The following is a 15,428-nucleotide window of genomic DNA, read 5'->3' as shown; positions in this document are numbered from 1 at the left end:
AAATATTAGAAATGTATTGAATTATTACCACAATTTAAGATATAATGAAAGAAAGAGAGAGAGAGCATTACCCCATTATCGCTACATTACCCCCCCCCCCCTCCTTCCCAACCTAACTTCCAAAATAAAACGAGTCTCTACTTTCTCGAAAATATGTGAATTTTCCGTCAATTCCATCTTTATGTCATTCTGTCAATCGGTTTGTACATTTTTTAAGGTTTGACATTTGGCCATATTCTGTTTAAAAAAATACACTCTGGATCCTCTGGACCACTTGTACTGCATCTTGCGACGTCCTATATGACACAAGATTTGTTTCTGATTACTCGGCGGCATTGTTATTAAATGGTGAGATTTGCAGCTGTTAATGAAAAAAAAAAAACAAGTTGCTGTCCTTCAAATAGGACTACAATACGTGGACCATAGGCCTGTGTTTCTGACAGAAATCTAAAAGAAATTCTGGGTTGTAATAAAAATATGTGTTATAAAAAAAGATTTCTTATATCTTGAAACATTAAACATAAATTTTTCATTATAATTTAACGTTTTAGTCGAGTTCTAATTCGAAGAGGGCGAATTGTCCTAAAGACAAATTGTCCTAGGGGCGAAATGTCTAGCATTCTCGTGCATGCGTATCCTGATATAAGCCCATGGCATCCGGTTTAACCCCGCTTATATATTTTCTGCGTGGACCCTGGGGTCCACGCAATGAATGTATGCAACCTTTCTCTTACGAATCATCATGCGGTGTAATTTATTTTTATCAAATATTTAATGACGTCACAATGACACATCTCAAATGTGAACTCAGGCCTTCTTTCATAGTCGCAAGCAACAAGTTTTGATTCCATTCTATTTTCACAAACCCAGGGATGTCTACATGTACTACATAATTCACTTGTTCTCCTGAATGATTCACCGAATATGTATTTAGTTATGCGCGAGATTTATCTTGACCAATGAAATTCCCCTGTGTCAATTTTGGGTAATATTGCGGAGCCCAAATTAAAATCATTTTTGCTTTGCGTGGCAGATAATACGAAAGATCCTGAAGAACAGAGGCGAGTATATAATTCTAAAATACTTAAAAAGTTTCATATTAAAAGACATCCAGGAGGGTTTTGAATGCAGATTTTGTATGAATACGCTGAATATAGCATCACTCGTCGGACAAGGAAAGTCGAACCGAATTAAGATGAGGTACGGCTCGTGCTTAGGGGGCAACCATTTGATTGATTCTCTGGGGGGGGGGGGGGGGACACCGAGTCAACTTATTTATTTTCATGTCGGTGATGACAGATTATTTATTTTGAAGATGATCAATGACAGGTTATTCATTTTCTTCTTCACTGGAAAAAGTCTGACAAGCAGGAAAAAAAAAACTATTTGCAAGATTTTTGAAGACAGATTAATTATTTCCAAAACCTGCCCCTCCCCCTTTCAGAATCAAATGGTCGTCCCTTTACAACATCACAATTACAGCGGTCCTGTGTCCTCTCGTTGCCGTGTGACCCCTGACAAAGAACGAGGGTAATTTAGATTTGCATTCAGCAGGAATCTGGGCGCACTTGAAAAGTGATATGTCACATGAAATTTTAGCATTCTTTGATGTATCTGGTTCCTGTGAAGTAGGAAAGGGAAATATGTTCCTGCTATTATGTTTCGATTTGCTAAAAAAAAAAAACAACTTGAAAGTTTGCTAGATGAGTCATTTTGTACCAAAAAAATGCATTTTTTGCACATCTTTCTAAAATTCTCTGGGTCAACTCTCCAAGATTTTGAAATGTTATTTGTGTGCATTTTAATTCAAAGAAACAAACATCTGTAAAAAAAAAAAAATGGAGAGAAGACCCAGAGACCATTAAAAAATAAACATTTTCGAAAAAAAATCTAATGTGTAAATGCGGTGCTTCATTTTCGTTTTAAAATCCATAGCGTGTGTTTAGCGATGATAGTTCAGTAGTATGCTTTACCCGTCCAGTGCTATGGAATAAAAACAAGCTAATTCAGAGAATTTGTGTCCCCCGCTTAGGGAAAAAGAAGAGCATGCGCAGTTCGGGGGGGGGGGGTCGGAACCCCCCCCCCCCCCCCTGGATTTGTAGAATTATTAATTGTATACATGTACAGTGGCGCCGCGGTAATCCGAACGCCAATAATCCGGACGCTTCACCTTCCGGACGATATTTTTTGGGAACCGATTTTTTCCACGTTATTCTGTCTCATTAATCCGGAAATTCGCGTTCCGGATCCGGACGGTCAATTTCTACTACAAAACGTAAAATTTCATTGAAAAATGACTCGTTTATCCGGACGATAATTTTTCGAGGAACGACTTTTCACACCTTTCTTGCAGTAGTGATAATTATTGTAAAAACATTGTCCGTGGAGTCAGTTTGAAGGCGGTTACCTGTGACCTCTAAACAATAGCGTCTATAATCAGCGTGCGTTTACCTCAGACAAAACACATGTCTTTTATATTATAAACCCGAAGAATTTAGCTTATACTGTGCATTAATTAAATTGCTAACGGTACATAAATTTATTAGAATTTTGGAGAGTTGTAAATAAAATTTGTTACTGAATAATAAATCACGAGATTTCGTTGTGGTATCGTGTTGCGTAAGTTTATCAAAATACGATCGTACATTATTTGAAACGTGTTTTTTTTTCTTTTCACAATTTATTATTAAACATAATTCAAGAAAATATATTTCTATTAATGCACTAAGAAATACGTAACTGGCGTTAGTTATAAATGCCGATCACGTCTTTTCAAGATATATAACTTAAGAGTTTATAGAAAATGTATTGATTATCCTGAATATGGCTTGTGTTTATGTTGAATGTTTGCAATACGTACACTGATTACAGTATTTAGTTACTTACTTCCCTATGTAGTGAATATACGCTGTTAGTCATTTGAACATTCTCAATGGTGATAATGAAAAGTTCTACTTAATATGAGCTTGAATAAATGAAAAAAAAAATGTGCCGAGATAAAACAGTAGCAGATCTAAATTTGGTCAGCCCATGTAACTACACGTCAAATAGAAGGCGAGTAAAGTTTCCAGTGTTAGAAAAGGAAGTCTCAACATAAAACTGCCTATCCATTTTTCATCGTGTAAATTACATTTTATTTTTTTATTTTTTAAATTTTGATTATTTCTTTTAAAACTATAACAATAAAATCAATAAGTCAAGGTAAAATAAAGGTGTTTTCTTTGCCTTCACATTTGATACCACTATGTTCATGAGTACATGCTTTAAGAGGGTACGTCTTTTAAGAAGTGATTCACTTATCCGGACGATTCATTTATCCGGACGATTTCGTTGGGGACGGAGGCGTCCGGATTAACGAGGCGCCACTCTATATTGAAGCAAATAAAAAATGCCAATATGAAAATAAAGATTTGATTGCTTATTCTTTAATATGTGTATAGAAGATTATTTTTATATACATTGTAGAATATTTATCATACTGTAATAATGATTCTATAAGTTTGTACGAACCAGATGTCATAACTTTTTTTCATTTCACATGCTGAATACTATCATTTAGTAAATCCAAACTATCATTTAGTAAATCCAAAACAAAAAATTAAAAAAAAAAAAAAAAAAAAAAAAAAAAAAAAAAAAAAAGGATCGTCCAGGATTTGAACCCGGGACTTCTCACATGCTAAGCGAGAGTCACAACCCTAGACCACGGAGGCACTTGATTATATAGTAAATTAAATGCAATCATTGGGTCACATATAATGTTTATATTCACGATCGATTTTGTCTAAATTTTACACAATACATGGTGTCTAATTTAACCTTTACTAAACAGTTCTAATAGATGTCCGCCGACAACCTGTATTATACGTAATAACTCTCCACATGCCCCCGTGCTAAAAATAGTGCCAAGCGACTTTTAATGCAATAAATAATAATATAAAAAAAAAAAAAAACAGGGCGGGACACCTTGAGAGGAGCAAGAGAGGCCCTAGGGAGTTATGATATAACATTTCATTGCGAAAGCTCAAAAGCTTCTTGAGATATCGCCCGAAAACGAAAGTGTTACACACAGACGGAATGTATGAATTTACGACCTTGAACTTTGACCTTTTGACCTCAAAATCAATAGGGGTCTTCCGTAGACCACAGGGAGTTATTTTGTAAAATTTCATTGCAAAAGCTCAAAGGATTCTCGAGATATCGCCCGGAAATGAAAGTGTTAAAACAGACTGAATTTATGACCTTGACCTTTGGCCCTTTGACCTCAAAATCAATAGGGTTCCTCTTTTGGCCATAGGAAGTTGTTATGCAGACAGACCCAAATTAATATCCCCCACTTTCTGTGAAAGCGGGGGACAAAACCTGGGTCGGTAGGTAGGTGGAACATATATTTTATTTAAATTTCAGCATCAGTGCTAAATTTTCAAAATCTATTTTCCAGAATGCACAAAAAAACAAGCCAATTCAGAGAATTTTTGTCCCCCGCTTAGGGAAAAAAGAAGAGCTTGCGCAGTTGGGGGGTCACACTGCCCCCCCCCCCCCCGTATTTGTAGAATTATTAAATGTATACATGTATATCAAAAAAGCCAATATGGATATAAAGATTTGATTGCTTATTCTTTAATATGTGTATAAAAAATTCTTTTTAATATACAAAATATTTATTACACTGTAATAATGATTTTATGAGTTTGTACACGCCAGACATCATAACTTTTTCATTTCACATGTTGAATAGTATCATTTAGTAAATCCCAAAAAAAATAAAAACATTAAAAAAAGAAAAATAGAATGGATCGGGGATTGAACCCGGGCCTCCAGCTTGCTAAGCGAGCATGCAACGTACCCCTATACCACGGAGGCAGATGATTATTCATCAAATTAAAGGCAAACACTAAGTCACACACTAAAGTCAGTAATGATAATGTCGTAAGAGTTATGCTTCTTTGACTATGTAACAAGAAGTTGATCTACTCATTTCCATAATATGACTCATATTGAGTTTATTCTGATTAAATGCAAACATTAGGTCACATATAATGTTTATATTCACATTCGATATTGTCAAAATTTTACACATTACATATTTTCTAATTTAGCCTTTACTAAACAGTTCTAATAAATGTATTTAGAATATAAAGTCGGCAGACAACCTGTATTATACGTAATTACTCTCCACATGCCCCCGTGCTAAAAATAGTGCCAAGCGACTTTTAAATATTCAATAAATAAAAAAAACGGGGCAGGACATTTTGAGAGGGGCGAGAGATGCCATAGGGAGTCATGGTATAAAATTTCTTTGCAAAAGCTCAATAGCCTTTTGAGATATCGCCCGGAAACGAAAAAGTTACACACAGACGGAATTTGTGAATTTACGACCTTGAACTTCGACCTTTTGACCTCAAAATCAATAGAGGTCTTCCTTAGGCCACAGGGAGTTGTTTTGTAAAATTCCTTGCAAAAGCTTAAAGAATTCGCAAGATATCGCGCGGAAACGAAAGTGTTTAAACAGACAGAATTTATGAATTTATGGCCCTGACCTTTGACCTTTTGATCTCAAGATCAATAGGTTTCTTTTTTAGTCCATAGGGAGTTGTTATGCAAATTTTCATTGCAAAAGCTCAAAGGGTTCTTGAGATATCACGCGGAAACGAAAGTGTTACAGACAGACAGAAGTACATCTAGACAGACGGACAGTCAGACAGACAGACCTACGGACAGACTCAGAGGAAACTTAAAGTCCCCTCCGGTTTCACCGGTAGGGGACTAATAAATACACTAGGCAAAAGTGTTAACGCAACATCTAAGAAAATTAATATTTACACCCTAAAAAAATTGTTTAAGATGTATTTAATGTTTAAATAGGTTACCTTAGTTATAAGTAAGACATTTAAATGCCCAAACGGATAAATGGATTCAATGTGAACTGAAGCGTAACTGTTCTTTAGAAATGCTTAAAAATCGTGTTCACACTTTTTGGAAGAATTAATCTTTACTTTCTTTTTTGTATTCGTATAATGCATGCATTCATAAAAACTCACCAAAAACCGACGGGGTATGCGGCGTTTGATCACAGAAGAGCGTGGAAGGGCAGCTGGTATGGTCTCTGCAGGGTGCTCCTTTAGAGAGGTTAGTAAAAATTGTAAATGATTTAACGATTGCTGTTGAAAATTGGCTAAAACATAATGCGGCAAGCTTATTTAATATGAAAATGTCTTTTTAAGGTAGCCACAGTGTTTAATAGGCACCACTCTTCAATTGCAAGGTTATACCGGAAATTCGTGCAAACCGGAAGTATGATGGACCGAGTAAGGATTCCGAAGCGCCGGGTAACTACTAGGCGACAAGACAGACACATCGCTTTATCTCACTTGAGAGACAGAGGCACGACAGCCTTTGCAACATCAATGATGACCATTGGTAACCACCAACGCAACATCAGTGCCCAAACAGTGCGAAATCGACTTAGAGAGGTTGGTTTGTGGGCAAGGCGTCCATTTGTTGGTATTGTATTAACTCAAAGACATCGGCGGATCCGCCTGCAGTGGGCAAGACGACATCTGAGATTTACTCGTGCTGATTTGGCAAATGTCTTATTTACGGATGAGACAAGGTTCAATTTACGTCGTTCAGATGGAAGATTGAGAGTTTATCGCAGGAGAGGCGAAAGGTACAGTGTACCTTGTGTTAAAGAAAAGGGACAGTTTGGAGGATGTTCTGTGGTGATCTGGGCCGGAATCTCTTTGCACACAAAGACTCAGGCAGTAATCGTAAATCAAAATTTGAATGCTCAAAGATATCAGGATCTGATCATCCGGCCTTGTGTGATACCACATGTGCGAGCCAATCGTGGAGTGGTGTTCATGCAGGATAATGCTCCGTGTCATGCTGCAAGGACGACAAGAGAGATGCTGCATAGGAAAAATATCAGGGTTTTAGACTGGCCGCCGTGTAGCCCATATCTTAACCCAACTGAAAATGTGTAGGACGAGGTGGATAGGCGAATTCGTCGACTGCCTGCTCAACAAAATCTTGTACAACTGCGAAGGGTCATTTTGAATGAGTGGAACAATTTACCACAAAGATTCTTACACAATTACATCAATTCCATGAGGCAGAGATACTTAGGAGTAATCTGAGCAAATGGTGGCCATACCCGATATTGATATGTGAATCATGTAATGGGGGTACCAAAGTTCCATAAACTGTATTGAACGCAACTGTATTATAGGTTTGCAACAAATGATGTTTTTGTTTTCTGTATTATAATAAACTATTAAAATAATATACAAATCAATCTTTGTTGCGTTCAAATTTAAAACAATCCAAGAAATAGTAAGTGGTGCGTTAGCAATTTTGCCTAGTGTAGCTACACATCTGTATTTAGGCTGTGTTGGGAGCTTCCTGCAGAAGTACGTGACAAAAACTCTCTCCTAGAAAATTTGAGGTGATAGCACTTAACAGGCTTAACTTCCCAGGTGCCAACTTGACAGATGAGAAGAATGTTTTCATGGGAGATGTTTGTGCCCTTGAATGGCGAAAACAATGTAATAATGTTCTTTACTGTGTGCAGAGTCTGTGCAATAAAAGGGTAAGTTGATCGTTGTTGGGGAGAAATTTTTCTGTAAATACATATTCTTTCATTTCATGAAAATTATGTATTATGAAAAAAAAAATGGATGCCTCGTACACTATTTTCCAACACACAAGGGGTATAAGTAATTCATATTTATAATATTTTTAGCTACACTATCATTTTAATGTTAATATTTTTGTTCTTCTACTTGTACTGTTTTTCTAAGCCTGAAATTCACAATCTGAAGGTTGTCCACGAGTTAGTTGTAGATCATCTATGGAAAAAAACACGAAATTTTAATTTTCTTTATTCCGACTTACTTGATAAATCCCACTTACTTATAAAATTTTAGTGCCTGTAGTTATTTGTGAGTAATTGTGAAGCAAGGAAATATCCCCAGCTTCTTAATTTAATGCATAAAGAGTGAAAACAAGGATAAAAAGAGGAATTAAAATGTTCAGAATCACTCAGAACAGCGAAATCTTTTATTCGTCACTAGCATGAAAAAGATATTTTTGATTAGTTTAAAATCTTCTAAAGAAATTACTTGATGTGTACATGGGGGGGGGGGGGGGGGGTGTCTTAAAGCATGCCTAGAGGACTGTGTAACTATATTTAGATTTCACTCGCATAGTAATTAAGTAGTTTTTTTTTATTAATTTTAGTAATCAAACGAGCCTTATGTTGCTGTGTGTCAGATTCGATTACGGCTCCAGAATGCTGCATTATTGGAAAAACATGTTCAGGTACAAATAGGAACATCTTCAGAGTATCGTTGTGTCATCAAATTCTTATGAATATGAACCAAATCAGCCCTGCTTGCATATAATACCGTTGTCCACATTATTACAATATCACCATCGTGTACGTAATGACAGTTTTCTGCGAAGCAAGCATTGATAATCTTATGCTCTCCGGCTCTTCCATCAGGCTTTGCAATGAAAATTACTATTGAATCATCATTGTTCGTGGGGATCAATGTTCGTGGATTTTGTGGGTCACCCTTACCCACGAATTTACATCCTCACGAACAATTTTTTGTCAACCTACTGATTAATTAAATCTACCAAATAAACGAGCTGCCCACGAAATTACATCCCCACGAACTAATAAAATTTTGCTTGCCCACGAACATTGATCCCAACGAATTTAAATGATTCCACAGTATGGACCCATAACTAAACCAAACTGTTCTGTGGTGTTGCTGTGGCAAAACTCTGTTGGTGAGAAACCTTTTTACTCGGTATTGGTGATGCTGTGCGGTCACAACAATGGCATTAATAAGTCCCCTGCACGTAATCCCGTAGTCAATTGCAAACGGTCTCGCTCGATATTCTGTGCTGTTCAGGGATAGCTAATGCTGTAGACGACCTCACTGTGGATTACGCAAGCCAATAAGGTTATTCTATGCTGCTGATGTCGGGCGTAGTCTGTCATATTTTTGGCGATTATTTATTTTACTATGCTGTTGGTATCAGTTTTATAAGTGAGATATGGTGTTTATGCAACATTAAAACTCATGCAGTTGTATACTGTAGTACACCTGCTTTCAGTCGCCCAATATCCGATTTATTACATGCATCATTCAGATGTAGCATTTTTAAATAGTGTCAATTTTCGACAAACAAAGAATAATGGAGAACCTAAGCTTTCAATAGACCTTTTGTACCCGAATGATGCGGATCAGAAACCAACAGAAGAAAAGTGTCAAAAAAGACCAAATTTTAGCATTTTGTTAAATCAGATCTTTTTGTCTGTATGTTATAAAGCATGACTGTTAAGTTAGCAATAGCTTTAAAAAATAGTGAATTTTAACCTATTGAATCAACAGTATTGTATGACAAAATTATGTTATATTATTCATTATTATTATTGTATTATTTTTATTATATGTTTCTTTTTGAAGAGTATATTAAAAGTGAACTTATTAGCGACAGGATGTACAATAATGGTAAATCAAATACAGTGTCTTTATAATTAAAAAGGAGATTTCATGAACTGTAATTTTCTTGATATAACAAACTGGATTTTTTATGTTCCCTAACAAAAATTTACTACAGTTAACTATAGTTTACTATATCTAACTATCGTGAAAACTTTGATACTTTGATTTACAATGAAACTTTACTCTGGAACTTTTTTTGAGATTTCAAAGATTAAAATCTCTAATATTCAAAAGCAGTAATGTTAAATTTGGAAATAATATGTGAATATACAAATAATATTTCAATTTAATATAAAATATATGCATGTGTGAATTGAAGAACAAAAAATATAACAATCTAAAATCCATAGTAAAAATACTTTGATTTACTATAGTAAAATAACTTTGATACTATAGTAAACTATAGTTAACTAAAGTAAACTATAGTTAACTATAGTACTTTTTTGTAAGGGTTGGTACAATGAACTATAATTTTGTAAATTGTTTTCTAGTGAAAGTGAACAGATAAACCAATCAAACCCATCGATACTAAGTAACAAAATTTGAACAGATATGCAGAAGTACTATTAAGATTCTTAAATAAGAGCAATAAAATTGGGAACTTTAAAGTAGATAAGTAGATGATATTTATCCCTAAAGATGAGGAAAAATAATGACCATGACCAATATTTGCTACAAAAGTAAGACAATATAACTATAATGACATCACTAAACGATATTGTCTTCATGAGTCTGTGAAATTTAATTAATTTTTCAATGCAATTAATATCAGAGGAATCCTTCCCTCAGTCACCTGATAACAGATGGTATCAGTACACATCACCAATTTCATATTGATCTTCCAGAAAGTCGTCTGCAAACACAAGAGTCTGTCGGAGAGCTGAAAGAGCCAGAATGTTAATAGAAATATGTAACCGGGTCTCCTTCTCGTAATTCTTCACAGGGAAAACTTGTGACCTGGGTACACCAATCATCTCAGCAACCTTATCCACGGCCTGTTTGCAGACTGTACTTGTGAAGATTTTTGTGACATCCATATCTACATGTGGGCATATCTTATCAAGTTTCGTCAGGTAGACTGCTTGCGGAATACCTATTTGAATAATATTAAAGGACATATATGTGAAAAAAAAATATTATATAAATCTGTTAAATAGTTTAAGAGGTTCGTGTTTGCTCTGCTCCAAAATTTGTATTGTTTAATGGACTTTTGAGCTTGAATACTTTTCGTTATCTCCATATATTTCATAAGTATAGTCGCCAAAACACAGAATTACAACGCAGTTGCATTATCTTCTAAATAATTACATATTTTCTATTTAAGTGAAATTCAATGCAAAATCATGAAAAAATTAAATCTTAAATGCCGATCTATTTTGGATATTAATGTGTTTCGTCCTTTCAATCGGGTATTTATGATCGATTTACATTGTTGTATGACCACATTATAGTAAATTAGTGCATTCACAAAACAAAATTCCCACTTGTTGTAATACTTCAAATATTTTTTCTATATATTTTTGCAAACATTTTTCTTTACATTATTATGTATAAAATAAAAATGGCTATATAGTGAAATTTCTTGATTTATATGACTTTGAACAATATTGAATCTTAAACATACTTTAATGCAAATTTCTATAACAATTTTATTTTGAGCAGGTTTTAGGAATTAAAAATATTCGATATTTTAGGGGAAAATTTAAATTGTTAGGACATGTCTGGTTTGCTTAATTTTAAATTTCTTTTGGATCAAAGATTATAAATCAAAACTTTTTTTCTCTCTTTTGAGGATTTGCATTGTTAAACGAACTCTCAAAGCTACGTGTACATTATCCTCTTCCAATTGAGATAGATAAACTATTCTTTCATAGAAACCTTGAATACATGGGAAAAAACAATTTCTTTTATGGCACGGGCAGTAACATTTTAAAAAAAGTTCTCAAAAATATTTTCGGTGTGCTCAATTGTTTGTTTACTTTTTTATTGATGATATAATTAATAATTAATTCTTCTTAATTTTTTTCTTTTCTTTTTTTTTTTTTTTTTTTTTTTTTTTTTTTTTTTGGTAAAGGAAAAAATACCTCTCTCGACAATAACGCTTTGAATCTCTTTGATTTGACGGAGAACCGCTTCACTAATGACGTCAATAGTACTGGCATCTAACACAAAAACCACACAATGGATTTTATCTTCAAGCTTGGGATTTCTCACAAAACCTTGTACTTTTGGCGTTGCGTGTGAAGCTGTATTAAACTGTAAAAGAATTGTAACTTTAAAGAATGTGAAATTAACATAATCAGAAAAAGCATAAAAAATATCATTTTAATTGAAGTTAATAAAATTTTAAATTTGAATTATTTATCCCTAAGTAGTTTGAGCTCACATAATTAAAACTGTAAACTTGGTTTACGTAAAAGGTGAAATCAACGATTTATGTCAAATCACCTGATAATGTTCTGGAATGTGTCCGTCTAAAATATATGCAATATCCTGTGTCTTTATCCCCAGACTTTCTTCCAGACCTCTAGTGTCACACAATCTTATATTTAAATACCGTCCTGAACCTGGGTTTCGAATTCTGTATTTTCGAAACTATTTAAATAAAAACAAACATAAAATACAAAATTGTTCATCGAACATTCATCAACTCTAGGAAAAAAGTTCATCTGCTTTGTGAGATAACTTTGCAATTGATAAACTTCGTTTCATACATAGAATTTGAAGGAAGATTGTCTCAATTTCTCTAAGTATGTTAAACATTCTTTTAATTTTCTGGTTTAAAATTTTAAATAAATAAAAAAAAAAGCCTATTTGCAATTTTGTAAACTTGCCAAAATGACCTTGATTAGAAAAAATAACACATCCTCTCGTATAAAAGGATCTTTGAGAGAAATATTGACATGCACTGTTTATCCAGCAGAAAATCAAGGACTTTCATGAATCTTGTATTTTTTTCTGCCAGTGACCTTGCACTTGTCACTATGACCTTGTGTCAAGATTTTACACACACTTTGGTTATAAGCAATCTTTATACTAAGTATGAACTTCCAATGATTCTCCATTACAAAGCTATTGTCAGGACAATTTTTTTTATACTTTTTCTGCCAGTGACCTTGAACTTTACAGAATTGCATTGGGATAAAGTCATCAGAAACCCTTAGGTCCAAAACAATCTTTGTACCAGGTATAACCTTCCAATGATTCTTCCTTACAAAGTTACATGGATATAGCCCGGAGAAAATTTAAGACAGACAGACAAGGCGATTCTTATATACTCTATAAACTTCAATTGCCAGAGTAAAAACAGACAGGTGGACAAGAAGATTCCAATATTCCCCTCAAATTTCGTTTGTTGGAAGTATAAAAAGCAAAAAACAAAATTCAGTGAGCAGAGGTCCATACCCCTTTACAGAATTTTATATTCAGACTGAGGTTGTCATTTTGGGATGTACATTTTCGTAATTTGAATGGCGGCCATATTGTTTCCAATATGACAGATTTCTATCTAATCTATGTCACGCGTTATATGAATTATATCAAGGATTTTTTGAGAAGTATATATTAGAAAAGTACTCAAAAGCACGACTCAAAATCGCAAAGAAAATTGGGGGTCAGTGTGCATCTTACTGAGCAATGGCACAATTAACTTGACCTTTTTCACTTATATTGTCACTTTTCGATTAATCACTTAATCATTTATCATATTTTACCAAATGTAATCATAGCAATAAAAATAACATTATTTTATAAAAAATAGTTCGAATAATATTTATTATTGAAAAAGTCATGCAAATTAATGCGTGTTAAGTATTGTGTGAGCTTTTTGCACTAAAAAAAATATCAAATTTGGGGTATTAAGAATCTAGATAGGCAATGAAATATTTTCTTCTATCAAGCTTTTTATGAGTTTAGTTCTGATCGGTTTAATCATGTAATTTTAAATAATGATTAAAGGTCAGTGATGTAAATTTTGAGATATTGGTCAAAATATGAAATTTCCAGGCAAAAACAAATCGAACGTAAATTTTATCTTGACTTCTTAAATATATCTTCATTCTTTGCTAAAGTATCTTGAGTAAATACGTAAAATGTGTTTTAAAAATGTTAATTGAAACGTGTATTTAATATTCCTAGCATATAATAACAAGAAAATTATTCGAATAAAAATGTATAGGGCTAAAAGTTCCAATATTTATATTAAATCAAATAAATGTGTAGATTTGAAGAATTCTCTTCTAAATATCCTTCCACCACAAGAAATATCCTCGGTAAATCTTGCTCCTTTGGAATTTTGTGAGCAGTTTTTAAATTGAATATTGTATGATTTGCATTGTTTAATTCAAATATGCCATAAAAACGGAATTTGGATAAATAAATTCTAACTTAGAGGTTCTGACCAAACTTTTCTCAAAAAGTGACGAGTGAAATACCATAATTAATTATACAAAGGAAAATAAGAAAAAACCCGAACACAAATATATTAAATATCTCATTTTCAATTGGATTTACATTTTCAATTTTCTTAAAGAGTTCTTCCTCATCTTCACTGAACATATCATTTCCAAAATACTAAGCAATTCAAAAATTAGATGCCGCCTTTTGGACTTAAAAATCACATTTAGCCTAGAATTTAGAAATATTAAGAGATTTGGGGTGTAAATAATTTTTCAGTTATCTTCATCCTGGGATATTTCACTTACATGTACCTATAAAAATGAGATTTATTTTCACTCAATTTTTAATTTGGTATTTCCTCTATTTATAAAGTTGATCTTACGCTATATATTTCTTTTTTTTTAAAATTATGGAACTAAAAACATTTTAAAATGTATTAGACCATTTATCTGGTTGTTTACTGTTTTTTTTTTATATAGTTTTCATGATCAGCACATTGATTTCTATTTATAAAATTATCATTTGTCGAGTAAATCTATAGGACTTATACTGGTTTAACAAGAATCTGTATTGTTATAATTGGACTGACTGGATCTGAGTGAACGTGTACGTGTTCGAGAGCGATGCCTTTTTTTTTTCTTTTGTAAGACTGTTGTATTTTAATTATGTTTTATGCTTCTGATGTGAGATAACAAATTAACAAATACTTATTTCTCTGAAACCTACACGCACGTATAAACTACGAGTGATTCGGTATGGTACCGCCATTCTTGGGGATATGTTGATTAAATTTGAATGTAGATACTGATTAATTCTTCCCATATAGATTTAACAAATTTTAAATTAAAAATCTTACAGAAAACAGACTTTTCTCGTTACAGTTAAGGAGACTGACCAATGCATAAAGATGAGCATCAAAGAGGAGAGAGAACTACACTGACTTTAATTAGGTTACACAGGTTAACGCAACTAATGTATAGTGCTTACATTATTTTGAATTCGATTACTCTTTAATGGGAAACATGTACCGTTTTTGTCAAGCTGTGCTCCGAACTTCCTGTACAAGCACGGGAGGTTATTTCTCCACGGAATATTGAGTTTATTGTGTTGAAAAAACTAGATTTTCCAGCTCCAACTTGGCCTAGCAGAAGAACGTTGACATCTGTTACATTGGAATCTTCCAAAGGATGATAGCCAGTTATATAATCCTTAAGGGATTGAAACGACTGAAAGATAAATAAAAAAAACAACAATGACAATATATCATTTCTTTTGCAGAACAGGCGAAGAAGCAAAACTTATCCCCTTTGTTCAGCCTTTAGGTATATATGCATCAAGCTAATCTTTATTGCAGGGAAAAGTACTAGATCTACACTTTAAAAAGTGTGAAATTACTGCAGAGGTTCATTATCTAGTTTGAAATTATTACATTTTTTCACATATTTATGCCCTTTATAAATTATATTCTTTATTTTTATCATTTATTTAATTAACCCCCAGTACCGTTACCAT

General features: G+C 33.4%; 1 protein-coding gene across 1 annotated transcript; it reads right to left on the bottom strand.

Moving 5' to 3' along the window:
* Window positions 1-10,018: 10,018 nt before the first annotated feature.
* On the bottom strand, window positions 10,019-15,428 carry LOC133176657 (interferon-induced protein 44-like). The gene is made up of 5 exons (XM_061311755.1): window positions 15,420-15,428; window positions 14,945-15,142; window positions 11,967-12,113; window positions 11,603-11,774; window positions 10,019-10,611 (listed from the first exon to the last, which is right to left on the bottom strand). The coding sequence occupies exons 1-5, from the start codon at window positions 15,426-15,428 to the stop codon at window positions 10,328-10,330; spliced, it is 810 nt and encodes a 269-aa protein (XP_061167739.1). The 3' UTR covers window positions 10,019-10,327.

This window comes from Saccostrea echinata, unplaced genomic scaffold (genome assembly GCF_033153115.1).
Source record: "Saccostrea echinata isolate AGI-Se365-2 ecotype Australia unplaced genomic scaffold, CSIRO_AGI_Sech_v1 ptg000080l, whole genome shotgun sequence".
Classification (NCBI taxonomy): domain Eukaryota; kingdom Metazoa; phylum Mollusca; class Bivalvia; order Ostreida; family Ostreidae; genus Saccostrea; species Saccostrea echinata.
This window is presented reverse-complemented; position numbering and strand designations above follow the sequence as displayed.

What these genes read in the sequence shown, in the direction of transcription:
- LOC133176657 (XM_061311755.1), bottom strand. An exon ending in AGCACAGCTTGACAAAAACG is followed by an intron (nt 12,114 to 14,944) that starts GTACATGTTTCC and finishes TTATTTAAATAG; the next exon opens with TTTCGAAAATACAGAATTCG. An exon ending in ACATTCCAGAACATTATCAG is followed by an intron (nt 11,775 to 11,966) that starts GTGATTTGACAT and finishes ATTCTTTTACAG; the next exon opens with TTTAATACAGCTTCACACGC.